Genomic DNA, 14,979 nt, shown 5'->3' on the forward strand with positions numbered 1-14,979 from the left:
CTCTTCCCATATTAAGTTAAACCCTTTATAGAATTTTTCAGCAGTAGTTAATATTTTTCACATCACAAAGATATCAGCAAAATTTTCTCCAGGCTTATATATGCCATAAGTATATATAAGATACCAAATTCTCTACTGTTGCAAGCATTATCATTCCAGGAAAGAAACTGCTATCCTATATGTTGCTAGTTGGTACTATGAGAAATGTTATATTAAGTGCTCTTTTAATTTTGAGGAATGATATTACTTAAAAGAACTTCAACTTCTAAAAATATTTTTGATCCCCAAAGGCATTACTTTTTAGATTAGAAACTATACACAGACATAGAGATAGACATACTCATATGTATGTACATATATATGCATTTCTATAGTAATGGAATGTATCCATTATTGTTAATCCTTTCCAAAATATTTCCTTTAATTTTTAGTAGCCAAATATTGGGGATAGGGTGGAAACAGAAGTCATTAAATAGTATTTTATCTGAAAGGCAGTTTGAAGTATAGAATTAAAATAAATTACTATGTTAAAACAAAATGTCTTTGTCTTATAGCTAAAATTAAGGTGTTTCAAATTCTTAAAAGTTAAAGAGTTTCTTTTTTCAACTTGTAGAAATTCTGAAAACCATTTTAAAGTCTAAAAGTTCATATACTGTTTTGCATAAATTATTTTTATTCATGGTCGAAGTGTAGTCCCATTCTATAAAAGTATATCAAGTGATTATTATTGTACTGAAGATTCTAGATACTGAATTTGAATGTGTAGATTACTGTATAATATATGGAGGCATAGGGGCAGCTAGATGGCGTAGTAGATAGAGCACCGGCCCTGGAGTCAGGAGTACCTGAGTTCAAATCTGGCCTCAGACACTTAACATTTATTAGCTGTGTATATATCTTTTATGACATGGTGCATGATTCATTGGTAATGTGCTGCAACATGTTATGCCCACTGAGCATCTCTCCATTGCCCTTCATGTGGCCTGCAACTTTCATTCTTCAGAGACTGGGGATATTTAATGATTTACAGCCACCTAGCATCACTAGAAGAATACTGGTGTTAAAAATTTAGGCTCTTGTTTCAGTGAGAAACTTGTGGTCATTAAAAGCATTGTGGGGGCGGTTAGGTGGCGCAGTAGATAAAGCACTGGCCCTGGATTCAGGAGGACCTGAGTTCAAATCCGGCCTCAGACACTTGACACATACTAGCTGTGTGACCCTGGGCAAGTCACTTAACCCCCATTGCCCTGCCCAAAAAAAAAAAAGCTTCCTATTATTCAACCGTGGGCTCTATTCCTTGTCCATCTTCTAAGTTATATATACTGTCCATTGTCTTAAGATATAGGTACTGATGGACCAACTCTATGGACTATCCATCCAATTGCCTATCATAGCCTGGGCCAATAGACAGTCTTCCTGTATTATTCCAGACTGAATTTGAGGGAGTTGTACAGTAGAGTTCTCTCTTTTGTGACATTTTTTTAAAGGATGATATGATACTAATATATGCATGAGGGAGCCTTTGAGAGAAGATCCATCATGATGTAATTTTGCCTTTTCAAATTGTCAAATTATTATTATCAATAAAAGGCAATGGAGAAAATATCAAGAAAAATAGCCCTTTCCCTCTCCTGCTGCTCGAGGAGCCGGCCACCACCATGAATGACACTGTAACCATCAGAACCAGGAAGTTCATGACAAACAGACTCCTTCTGTGTAAACAGATGGTTATAGATGTCCTTCATCCTAGAAAGGCCATAGTGCCTAAGACTGAAATTCGAGAAAAACTGGCCAAGATGTACAAGACAACTCCAGATGTCATTTTTGTCTTTGGATTCAGAACCCATTTTGGTGGTGGCAAAACAACAGGCTTTGGCATGATTTATGATTCCCTTAACTATGCAAAGAAAAATGAACCAAAGCACAGACTTGCAAGGCCTGTATGAGAAGAAAAAGATGTCAAGAAAGCAGCGAAAGGAATGAAAGAACAGAATAAAGAAAGTCAGGGGTACTGCAAAGGCAAGTGTCAGTGCTGGCAAAAAGAAGGAATAAAAGGCACTGTGGAGGATGTTTATCCATGAAGATATGGATTTTTTCATCAGAGCATAAAGAAACTATGTAAAAACTTCAAAAAAATTAAAAATAAAAAGAGTCCCTGACCCTATATCTACCTTCCCATTGCTATGAAATTTTTATGAAAATAATATGCAAAAGCATCGAAGCCATCTTTGATTAAGTTATAAAAAGAGACAAGTTGGCTTTCACAATACAGTGAAACACATTCCATTTTTACTGTCTCACAGTTGACTGAAAGGAACAAAGACTGCAAGATCCCATTGTGTTTATTACTTATTGACTCATTATACCTACCTTAGAATTTAGAAGGAATTTTGGGAAATTATTTGGATGGTCTATGCCTCTTTAAAAAGGTATTTAGGGGCAGCTAGGTGGCACAGTGGATAGAGCACCGGCCCTGGAGTCGGGAGGACCTGGGTTCAAATCCGGCCTCAGACACTTAACACTTACCAGCTGTGTGACCCTGGGCAAGTTACTTAACCCCAATTGCCTCACTGGAAAAAAAAAAAAGACAAAAAAAAAGAAAAAAAGGTATTTAGGGAAATTTTAATTGATGCCTTCTTTTTTCTCTGAATGAGTTTTCTCTGTAAGCATAGGCATTCAGAATCATTCCATTGATTATTATTTTAACATATAACATTTGCAGCATCTACATCTGTGGATTTTGGTTATAAGGACTTAAAGAAAGAGGAGTCTCTTTAACCCAGTCCTTTTGTTCTTTTATATTATGATCTATGAATCTCAGGGTTTTCTTAACACCACCTGGGCCTACCTCTTTCTCCTCTCTCCTCCTGGATCCCAGAATCACTGCCCAGGTAGGGTTCCTGTGTAAGAACTAATTAATGATTAAAAGTAATCAAAGCAGTAGAGATGCAAAGCATTGGGAAGTGATCTGTATGTGCTATCATCTATGCTAATGTGTTCCAGTGCCTTAAGACATCTTTTTTTTCCTTACCTTTCTCTAGCTGTAGAGCTATAAAATCTTAAAGCTGGAAGAGACCTTAGCAATCTTCTAGTCCAAAATCCTCATTTTACAAATGAGGAAACTGAGACACAGAGAGGTGAAGTTATTTGTCCAAAGTGTTAGCTAGTTAATGACAGAACTGATACTAGAACTCGAATCCAATTATCTTAGCCCTCTGTCTAGTTTTCTTTCTACTACACTGTACTACAACCTCATTCCTTCACTGCATCTATTCAGAGTTCCAAATTATTGTCAAATTTAAGCTTTTGGGCGGCTAAGTGGCGCAGTGGATAAAGCACCGGCCCTGGATTCAGTAGTTCCTGAGTTCAAATCCGGCCTCAGACACTTGACACTTACTAGCTGTGTGACCCTGGGCAAGTCACTTAAGCCCCATTGCCCTGCAAAAAAAAAAAAAAAAAAATTTAAGCTTTTATGAATGTGACTTCAGGATAGCTTGATGAATAATAATAAAGTCAAGATATCCACATAGAAATACTTCCAAGTTTTAATGTTTAGATAATTTTTTTTCTTGTGGTATCAGATCTGCTTACCTCCTCTTTTCAGAGAAGGAAAAGAGCCTGGTACTTTTGCATTAAATCATGCTATAACCTGTTGATGAATTAATTATATATCCTGAGGTATTTATGCAATAAATTTTTATTTCTTTGTCCAGCTCTAAAAATTAAATATATATAAGCCTTATTGTCTTATGTGTAATTCTAGTTATTCTTGCTTTATGTGCAAAAATAGCATTTTGATCATTTAATTATTTTAACTGTTTCCTCAACTCTAAGGTTTTTGTTTTTTTTCTTTCAGGCAATTTGACACCTCACTTGCAGAATGTTTTTTCCAGGAGTCCCATTTTTGCTGGAGTAGTTCTTCCTCAAGTTCAGCACCCTAAAAATGCAAGAAAAAAGTATCCAAAGCTAAATGGATTACTGGCAGACATAGTCCACGTATGTTAGAAGAGAGCAAGGGCTTATTTCCCAGAACTGTTTGTAAATTTTAATAGCATTTTAAAAATCTTACTTTAAGAAGAAATTGAAGTATACAAATAAGTAAAAATGTTATTGGAAAAAATTAGTATATCTTTACAAATATGTATCTTAAATTTGGAAGAAAAATTACAATGATCATTTATAGAACCATAGGATTTACTGGAAGGAATCTTACAAATCACCACATCTAATCCCTCCCCTTAATAGGGCAGAACTGGGATTTTTTATTAAGGTCCCCTGACACTCAACTCAACTCAGTACTTTTTCCCCTGCACCATGATGACTTGCTGTTGTAATTAGGACAGATCTAAGCAGAGGATAAACAGGTCATGCAGTCTACCACAGGAAGTAGGAGAAGGAGGGCTTCTGAGATATTATGGTGTCCTAAAAACTGGCCATCCTATATCTAACATTTCTAGCCACAAGTGGCCTATGTTAGCTGTGTTTGGCATTATAATGTCCTATTGTATAATAGAAGGTAGCTTTTCTAGAAATTATTTGATTGTCTGCTTGAAATTTCTGTTTGTTTTAAGGTCATAGATGCCAAAATGTCTTTTTCTGTTTTCTCAATTCACTGAGTTATGTTATTAAGATAATATTTGATTTATCTGACTATAGAAGAGTCTGGGTTAGGCAGGCATTTTACATTTTTCCTTATAAAACTTTACCAGTGTATCTCCCATCTTGTTTCTAAAACCACCCACATAATTTGAGCTAGTGACAGTTTTATGGGTATGAGGATATTTATATCATGTACTAGGAAATGATTTCTTTTTTTAATCATAAAAGTTTTTATTATTTTCCAGTTACATATAAAGATAGTTTTCAACATTTGGGGGGTTTTTGTGGGGTTTTTTTGTGGGGCAGTGAGTATTAAGTGACTTACCCAGGGTCATACAGCTAGTAAGTGTCAAGTGTCTGAGGCCGGATTAGAACTCAGGTCCTCCTGAATCCAGGGCTGGTGCCCTATCCACTGTGCCACCTAGCTGCCCCAAGAACAAATCTCAATATTTGTTTTTATAAGATTTTGAGTTACAAATTTTTTCTCCCTCCCTTCCTTCCCTCCCCCTTCTGCAAGACGGCAAGCAATTTGATATAAGTTGTATATGTACAATCACATTAAACATATTTCTGCATTAGTCATGTTGTGAAAGAAGAATCAGAACAAAAGGGAAAAACCTCAAAAAATAAAAAAACAAAAAAGTAGAAACAGTGTGGTTCAATCTGCATTCAGAATCCACAGGTTTTTTTTCTGGATGTGGAGAGCATTTTCCATCGTGAGTCCTTTGGAATTGTCTTGGATCATTGTATTGCCAAGAAGAGCTAGTAGGAAATGTTTTCTTAACTCTGTTTTATGAATCAATTCAAACTTATGCCTTTTTGAAGTGGAATAAATTATTGCATGCTGTGTAGTTTTTTTCTTTTCTTCCCCCCGCCCCCCTCCCCCCCCCCCCCGCCCCGGGCAGTGAGGGTTAAGTGACTTGCCCAGGGTCACACAGCTAGTAAGTGTCAAGTGTCTGAGGTTTTTGAACTCAGGATTTGAACTCAGGTCCTCCTGAATTCAGGGCTGGTGCTTTATCCACTGCGCCACCTAGCTGCCCCCATGCTGTGTAGTTTTTTAAAGGGAACTTCAAAGTGTAAATTATTTAGGGACATTTATTAACCTTTGGCCCCATTGATGTTATTTTGGCTTAAAATTGTTTCATTTGGGGGCAGCTAGATGGCGCAGTGGTTAAAGCACCAGCCCAGGATTCAGGAGTACCTGAGTTCAAATCCGGCCTCAGACACTTGACACTTACTAGCTGTGTGACCATGGGCAAGTCACTTAACCCCCATTGCCCCGCAAAAAAAAAAAAAAAAAAATTTGTTTCATTTGTAATTATAATATAATTGATCTTTTATTATTTAAAATCTGTGATCTCACTTCTGTTATCCAAACACCTTGTTTCTTCCTTCTGTTATCCATCTTTTGGACTATTTCTTTGATCAGTGTAATTTCTCCTGAGAATAGAGAAAAGAATAGGACTGCTCTGCTAAGGGTTATGTGGAAGAGGCTGAAGCCTTACTAAAGTGGAATTATGTGATACTGTGTTGGCTAAGACTAAAAAGACTTGAGTTCTGGTTCTAGACTTGTCTTGCCATGTCACTAAATCTGTTGTAATTTTCTCAACTGTAAGATGAAACTGTCAGTATCTGCCCTACTTGTGTAAAGAGTTATAACAATCAGATGAAAAGCATCTGGTACAGTGGAAGAAGTCCTGGATTTAGACCTAGGTTTGAACCCTGACTCTACTATTTACTGCCTATATGTTCTTGGGCAAGTTTCCTCTTTCTGGGCCTTAGTTCCTTCATCTATAAAGTGACAGGTTTAACTGGATGACCCAAGGCCCCCTTCAACTCTAAATCCTGTGACGTTCTTTTATATTTGCAAGGTATTTTGTAGTTAACTGCTTTCACATATATTGTCTCAGTATCATATTAGCTCACAATAGCTTTTTGAGATTAGTATAAGTATTTTAGGCCTATTTTATATATGAGGAAACTCAGCCTCACAGACTTTAAAGTGTCTTGTCTACAACAACACAGCTATTTAATTGTGGAGTTAGGACTTAAATTCAGGTTTTCTAACTTCCAATCAAATGTTCTTTCCTCTATAGCTCCAGATTGGAAATTTGCTGCACATGTATTTTTAATTTTTTTTTTTTTTGGTGAGACAATTGGGGTTAAGTGACTTGCCCAGGGTCACATTGCTAATAAGTGTTAAGTGTCTGAGGCTGGATTTGAACTCAGGTACTCCTGACTCCAGGGCCGGTGCTCTATCCACTGCGCCACCTAGCAACCCCTTGCACGTATATTTTTAATCTTGATCGTTTTAGCCAAAACCAGTAATTCAGTCCCCTGAATCTTTTTACTAGAACTCTCCTTATTTTTTTCTAAGGGACCATAACAGTGTCATCAGTGTTTTATCTGATGTTCATCTGTGTTAGTTACATGCTTGTCCTATATAAATCTATCTTTATATTCTGTAGCACAGAACATTTTAACCTGTGATAATAGGCTTACTTAATGTAAATTAGGTAAATTGGCAGGGGTAGGGAGGGGGAGAAGAGAATTCAGAACCATAAACTACTGAGTCTTAATTTTATTTTTTTAATGGCTCAGACCCCTTTTAATGGCAACCGCTTTTTGCTCAATTGTAAAAAGAAAAAGGGTTAATGTCTACTGTGCTCTGTAAAGAAATTTGTAAAGTTGTTTTGTTGTTTTGTTTTTGGTGAGGCAATTGGAGTTAAGTGACTTGCCCAGGGTCACACAGCTAGTAAGTGTCAAGTGTCTGAGGTCAGATTTGAACTCAGGTCCTCCTGACTCCAGGGTCAGTGCTCTATCCACTGTACCACCTAGCTGCCCCATAAAGTAGTTTTAACCTTATTTTATTATTTTCCAGGCTTGTTTACAAATTGATCCTGCTGAGAGGGTGTCATCTACAGATCTTCTAAACCATGACTATTTTACTAGAGATGGGTTCATTGAAAGGTAGGCATTGAAAGGTTTTAAAAAAAATTTTTTTTAACAAAAGCTTTTACATTATAAGAATTGACAGATTTCTTGAGGGTCTTATAGCTTTATCTATAGAATAACTATACATGGTAATGTGTGTTAGGAAAGAAAATGAATAAAATGAGTCTATATGTATCAACTTTAGAGATCATAAACTAGGGGTAGTCAGTTGGATCAAACAACAGGAGTTTTTATCTTTAGTACCACTGGGAGCATGGATTTATTTTCCAATGCTGACTAATGAGGGACAGTGATACTGCCAAAGCACATTGATGGTTCCTTCCTCCATTCTTTTATAGCATTGATAGTTCCTATGCTGTACAGGATAGCACCTCATTATTGCATTATAGTATCATAGCTTTCCAGCTTACAGGGACATTAGAGAACGTCTATTCCACCCTTTTAACTTTAGAAATGAGGAAACTGAGACCTAGAGATGGGAAGTGGTTTACTCAAGGTCATCTCGGCAGTAAGTTGCAGAGCTAAGATTTTAACCTAGGTGTGTGGCTGAGTGATGCAATAAATGGAGTGCTGGGCTTGGAGTCCAAAAAGCCCGAATTCAAACCCAGCCTCAGATACTTACTAGCTGTGTGATGCTGGCACATCCCCTCTGTTTGCCTCAGTCTCCTCAGCTGTAAAATGGAAGTAATAATAGCACCTGCCTCCCAGGGTTGTCAAATGGGACAATATTTGGCACAGTCTCCTTCAACTCTAAAATGAGGTCAGTGGTCTCTAAATTTTAGATCCTGTGACTGATGTATTCTATAACTGTTTTGTGTAAGTTCATCTTATTTCCCCCTACTGTTTTCATTTGTTCTTTCATTAATAAACATTTAGTAATTGCCCACTGTATGCTGAACACTGTTAGGTACTAGCCCAGGGAGACTCAGAATTTGGACAAAACATAGTCTTTGCCCTTATGAAGCCTGTAGTCTAAAATGGCATGATAAGGGGACTGAGAAGGGAACAAGCATTAGGAAGGATGCCAGGCATTGTGCTAAGTGCAGGTAGCAACAAACATCATTTGATTTGATCACCCAAGGCTACATATAGATAACTGTAATATAAAATATTACAACTAAGTTCTGTGAAGCCTGAAAGAAAAAATCATTACCAGTAGGGATTAGGATTCATGTAAGAGGAGTGTCTTGACTGAAATTCAACAAAAGGGTAAAACTGAGGCATGTTTCTTTAAACAAAATAACATTTTAGTAACAGGGACACTACCTGCCAATAGAATGAGTCTAATGACTGCCTCGATTAGCCGAAAAACAAAGAACTGAAGATGTAACTCATTTTTATAAGCATAGAACAAACAACAGAACAGAGCAGCCAAGGAAATTATACCATTGATTATGGGGTTGACATCATGATGGGAGTGAGGAATCATGATTGGTTACATTAAAGAAAGCAGTCATATGTACATGTGGGGTCAGGGCCAGGCCTCTCTGTCTTGAAGAGAATGCTTTGTGAATTCATGGGGCCCAGCATCATCCCTAGGTCACTAACAGTGATTGTGGGAAAGTTTAAACCTTTGCATCTAACTTGAGAGAGGGAGACTAAATTTTTTAACTCCTGAACTTCCACACTTAGAGACAAAGAAAGGGGATTCAGTTGCTATCTGTAATACATAATAGAGTTACAGAAGAGAATCAGTCACAGAATATAAAATACAGGATCAACATCTAGTTTTCACAGGAAGTAACATTTGACTTAAACTCTAAAAGATGGGTAGAGATTCAATAGGTGAAAATGGGGGAGAGAGAGGATAGCCTATGGATAAAGGCCAGAGCAAGCAAAGGCAAGGAGGCCAGAAAGCAGATAATATAGGGTGAGTTAAAAACAGACAAGGAAGCTTTCAATTTACTTAGTTTATCCTGATATTAACTAATCAGAAACAGTGCTACTCTAGTACTTGTTAATGGCTTGACTCCTTGACATTATTGTTTGGGGTTTTTTTAGGTTTTTTTAGCATAATCAAATACAAATATTTTGATGTACAGAAATGAATAAAAATAGGATTGTGTAAAGAAGATTATAATACACACTTTGAAAAACATTGTATATAACAGAAGTTCATGAGTTCATACACTTCATAATATCTTTTTTTAAAAATAAAAATGTTTATTATAAAAAAACAAAATCAGAAGACAATAGAGAGATAAGACAGACAATATCATATATGTATGTATACACATATACATGTATATATACATACATATGCCTTTCAGAACTTTGAAGTTTGTTGTCTCTTTTTACTACCAGTTTTCTGACCTTTGCTTATCTTTTTTTTCTGATAAAAGTATTTTATTTTTTTCCAGTTACATGTAAAAATAGTTCTCAATATTTGTTTATACAAGCTTTCCAATTTCAGATTTTTCTCCCTCCCTCCCCTACTTCCCCCCTCCCCTAGACAGCAGGTAATCCGATAATAGGTTATATATAACATCAAACATATTTCTGCATTAGTCATGTTATAAGAGTAGAATCAGAGCAATGAGGAAAAACCTCAAAATAGAAAAACAACAGCACCAAAAACAAAAGAAATAGTATGGTTCAATCAGCATCTATGCTCCACAGTTCTCTTTTTTTTTTCTGGATTTGGAGATCCCCTTCCATCATGAGTCCCCTGGAACTCTTCTGTACCATTGCATTGGTGAGAAAAATATAGTCCATCACAGTAGATCAACACATAATGTTGATGATACTGTGTACAATGTTCTTCTGGTTCTGCTCATCTCACTCATCATCAGTTCATGCAAGTCCTTCCAGGTTTCTCTGAACTCCTCCTGCTCATTGTTTCTTACAGCACAATAGAATTCCATTACATTCATACCCTTCATAATATCTTGTAAAAGGTAGTAACAGGGGGCAGCTAGATGGCACAGTGGATAGAGCACTAGCCCTGGATTCAGGAGGACCTGAGTTCAAATCCAGCCTCAGACACTTGACACTTACTAGCTGTGTGACCCTGGGCAAGTCACTTAACCCTCATTGCCCCAGGGGGGAAAAAGTGGTAACAGAATTGCCTTATTTTTTAGTGTCTCTTCTTAACTCATTATTTTCTTCTATGTAAATTTGGTGTATTACTGGTGTGCTTTTCTTTCTTTTATCTCTTTCACCATCTACTGACTACCCTTTTACTTCAGGCAGTATCACACATACTACATAATAAATTAGTATAATTAAGTTAAACAAACTCATTGGCAATATATGAAAATCTATGTTTCATTTTGCACTTCTAGTCCATCTCCTGCCAAGAGGGAGAAGGCATATTTCATTATCAGTTTTTTGGGGTTTTTTGTAGGGCAATGAGGGTTAAGTGACTTGCCCTGGGTCACACAGCTAGTAAGTGTCAGGTGTCTAAGGCCAAATTTGAATTCAGGTCCTCCTGAATCCAGGGCCGGTGCTTTATCCACTGTGCCACCTAGCTGCCCACATTATCAGTTTTCTAAAGTCTTATTTGGCACTACTCAAAGTTCTCAAGTTTTTCAGACTTGTTTTTCTGTACATTATTGTGATTCTTATGTAAATTTATGGCTTTTCTCATTTCCTTCTGCATCACTTCATACAAGTCTTCCCAAGTTTCTCTGAATCCATCCCTTTCATATTTCTTATGGTACAGTATTGTTTCTTTTTTAAATCAAGCAGTTTAAATTGTTTTTATTATTTTTAATTAATTTTTTTAAATGAATATCTGCCTTCTCGCCCTCCTGCCTTTCCCTTTCCAATTGAGAAAGCAAAAAACCCCTAAAGTCCCCTGCTATAAATAGGTATAGTTAAGCAAAACAAGTTCCCACATTGGACATATTTTTTTTAAAGTCTTATTATGAACTCTGAGTACATCATATCTCTATCAGGAAATGAGTAGACTGTTTCATCTTGAGTCCTGTAGAATCATGGTTTGTCAATGTATAGATCAGAGTTCCTAAGACTTTGAGATTTTATTGTCTTTACTATATTGTTGTTATTGTTCTCCTAATTCTGTTCACCTCATTCTGCAACATGCAAATCTTTCTAGGTTTTTCTGAAACCATCCCCTTCGTTATTTCTTTACAATATAATAGTATTCCATCATATTCATATAAATATGAATGTATGTAACATGTTACAATAATATTTAATTACGTTTATATACAATTTGTTCACCCATTCCCCAATTTATGGGTACTCAGTTTGTTTCCAGTTCTTTGCTGCAATAAAAAGTGATACTGGGGCAGCTGGATGGCACAGTGGCTAAAGCACCAGCCCTGGATTCAGGAGGACCTGAGTTCAGATCTGGCCTCAGACACTTGATACTTACTAGCTGTGTGACCCTGTGCAAGTCACTTAACCCTCATTGCCCCACCAAAAATTTTTTTTTAAAGTGCTACTATAAATATTTTTTGTACTGATGGATCCATTCCTTCTGTTTTTGACTGTATTTGGATATAATGACATCATTGGGTCAAACAGTATGTACAGTTTAGTATACTTTTGGGTATAGTTCTAAATTGTTTTCCTTAATGGTTAGACAGATAGACAGCTCTACCTCCTACATACACATCAGTGTGCCTATCTTCCCACAGTCCCTCTAACAATAGCAATTTTCATCTTTGCTAATTTGAAAAGTGAGTTAAATATCAGAGCTATTTTTTCAGGGCGGGGGGCGGGGCAGGCAATGAGGGTTAAGTGGCTTGCCGAAGTTCACACAACTAGTCAGTGTCAAGTGTCTGAGGCTGGATTTGAACTCAAGTCCTCCTGAATCCAGGGCCGGTGCTTTATCCACTGTACCACCTAGCTGCCCCCCAGAGCTATTTTAATTTGCATTTCTCTTATAAATTATTTGTGCCATTATTTTCATATAGTTATTGGTAATTTGCCTTCTGCTTTTAAAACTGCCTATCTATTGGAGAATGGCTTTCATTCATATATGTTTTTATTAGTTCTCTGTCTATATCTCAGATTTGACAGCATTGTCAGAAATTTACTGCAAGAATGTTTTCCCTTGTTCATTGTTTTCCTACAAATCCTATGTTGCTTTTGTGTAAAAACTTCAAAACTTTATGAAACAAAATTGTTCAGTTTATCTCCTGTCATCCTCTCTATCCATTATTTGGTCAATAATTCTTCTCCTACACATAGTTGTGAATGGTGTATCCTTTCCTGTTCATCTAATTTGTATAGCTAATATAGTAAATGGTGTAAAATGTTAGTCTAAAACTAATTTCCAACAGAAAATTGCCTTCCAGTATTTTTGTAGCATTTTTTTTGTTGGTGTCCTTAAGTTGGTAATTGAGCAATTAGCATCCTTGGAGTTATGCAACAGAATGCTACCATGTGTAATTGTTTATGAATCCTATTCACCTAATCTAGTCTATTGATCACCTTTTCTAATTTTTAACCAGTAAGAAATAGTTTTGAAGATTACAAGCACAGTAAAACTTGAGATCTTATACTGCTATTACCTTTGGTAATAATTATTTTTCATTATGCCTTTGACTTTTTGTTCTTCCAGATGAATTTTTCCACTATTTTATCTAGTCATCTGAATTATTACTATTTTGGCATGACACTAAATCTGTAAATTGATTTAGATAGTATCCTCATTTTATTATGTTGGCAGGATCCAATTATGGAAATCAATTTTTCTCCAATATCTATGTCTTCCTGTATTTCTGTAAAGACTAAAACATTTTTGTGTTTTTATTCATGTAAATCCAGAGTATTTTCTTGGGAGGTTGACTCCTACATAGTTTATACATTTTGTAGTTATTGAAATTTTCTTCTTTATATCTTCCTACTGGATTTTGTTAATAGTATAAAGGCTTTTGATTTGGGGGTGTTTATTTTATATCCTGTTACTTTCCTAATTTTATTGTTTCAATTAATTTTTGGTTGAATCTCTGCAGTTCTTTAAGTTAATCAATATATATGTCATCATTTTCCTTAGCACTTAGAGTCAGCCATACAATATAGGACCTTATATATTGTCTCTCTCTTTTGTATCAGATAACCTTGTTTCTCCTTTTCCAGCTCCTGAAGATTTTTGAACTGAGGAGTGACATGACTAGACCTATATAGAAGGAGTATTCCCCCTGCACTGGCAGAAAGTCTAGATTAGGGAGTGAAGAGGATGGAGGCAGGAAGATATTGCAATACTGCAGGTGATAATGAGGGCCTGGCATAGGGTAGTAACAGTGAGAATAGAGGGAAGTTGAAAGGATGTGAGAGATATTTCTAAGGAGGAATCAATCCTTTGTAACTGTTTGTCCATGAGAAGTGAGGGAGAATGAAAAGTCAAAATAAACCCAAAGTTTCAAACATGGATGATTAGGAGAAAGGTGATGCCATTCCCCAAAAAGTAAAGTCTGAAAGAAAAGAAGGTTTAGAAGGCACAATTATAAGCTTGTTTTTTCTTATAGACAACTGAATATGTGGATCTGGAGCTCAACAACTGGGACAAGCTATGAAATATGGGTTTGAGCATTCACTATCATAGAACTGATATTGAAATCTGTAGAGTAAATGAGATTACCAGGGAAAAGATTGTAGAGAGAAAAGAGGGCAAAGTCCATAACATGGGGTTATGCCCACTCTAAAAGGACAGCAAAAGGACATGAAGCCAATAAAAGAGACAGTGAGATAGAGAATCGGTCAGTCAGCTAGCATTTATCAAATCCTAATTATGTGTCCCCCACTGTTCTGTGTGTGAGGGATACAAAGAGAGGCAAAAAGATAGTCTCTGCTCTCAAGAAGCTCACAGTCTAATGGAGGAGACACCATGCAAACAAGGTATATACAGGATAAATTGGAGATAGTAAGAGAGAGAAGGCACTAAGATGGGGGAGTACTAGAAAAGGCTTCTTACAAAAGGTGTGACTTTAGCTGACACTTGAGGAAAGGCAGAGAAGCTAAAAGGCAAAAATAATGAGGGAGAGTGTTCTACGAGTGGGGGTGGGGGGCAGCCATGGAAAATGCTCAAAGCTGGGAGATTGTGGTGTTGTGTACAAGGAGCAACAATGAGACCAGTGTCACTAGATTGAAAAGTATTTGGAGAAGAAATAAGGTGTAAGAAGGTAGAAGATTAGAAGAGACCAGGTTATGAAAGGCTTTAAAAACCAGAGGATTTTTTATTTAATCCTGAATGTAATAGTGAGCCACTGGAATATATTAAGGAAGGGGTGATATGGTTAGACTGATGTTTTAGGAGGATCAATATGATAGTTCATTGGAGGTTAGATTGGAGTGGGGAAGATTTGAGGCAGGAGGGTCAAAGAGCAAGTGATTTCAGTAGTCCAGGCCTGCACTAGGGTGGCGGATATCAAAGGAAAGAAGAGAGGTATATATGAAAGATGTTATGAAGGTAGAAATGAAGGACTTAACGATTGGATATAGGGAATGAGA

The 14,979-nt window shown here is 36.6% G+C and overlaps 1 protein-coding gene across 1 annotated transcript in view; it reads left to right on the forward strand.

Annotated features, from left to right (window-relative positions):
• The window catches only part of CDKL3 (cyclin dependent kinase like 3), a 57,910-nt gene that overhangs the window by 27,022 nt on the left and 15,909 nt on the right, over window positions 1–14,979 (forward strand). Inside the window, exons 6-7 of the mRNA XM_043980210.1 lie at window positions 3,857–3,996; window positions 7,481–7,569. Coding sequence (XP_043836145.1) covers window positions 3,857–3,996; window positions 7,481–7,569 — 229 coding nt within the window. The remainder of the gene's footprint in view (window positions 1–3,856; window positions 3,997–7,480; window positions 7,570–14,979) is intronic.

Source organism: Dromiciops gliroides, chromosome 2 (assembly GCF_019393635.1).
Source record: "Dromiciops gliroides isolate mDroGli1 chromosome 2, mDroGli1.pri, whole genome shotgun sequence".
NCBI lineage: Eukaryota > Metazoa > Chordata > Mammalia > Microbiotheria > Microbiotheriidae > Dromiciops > Dromiciops gliroides.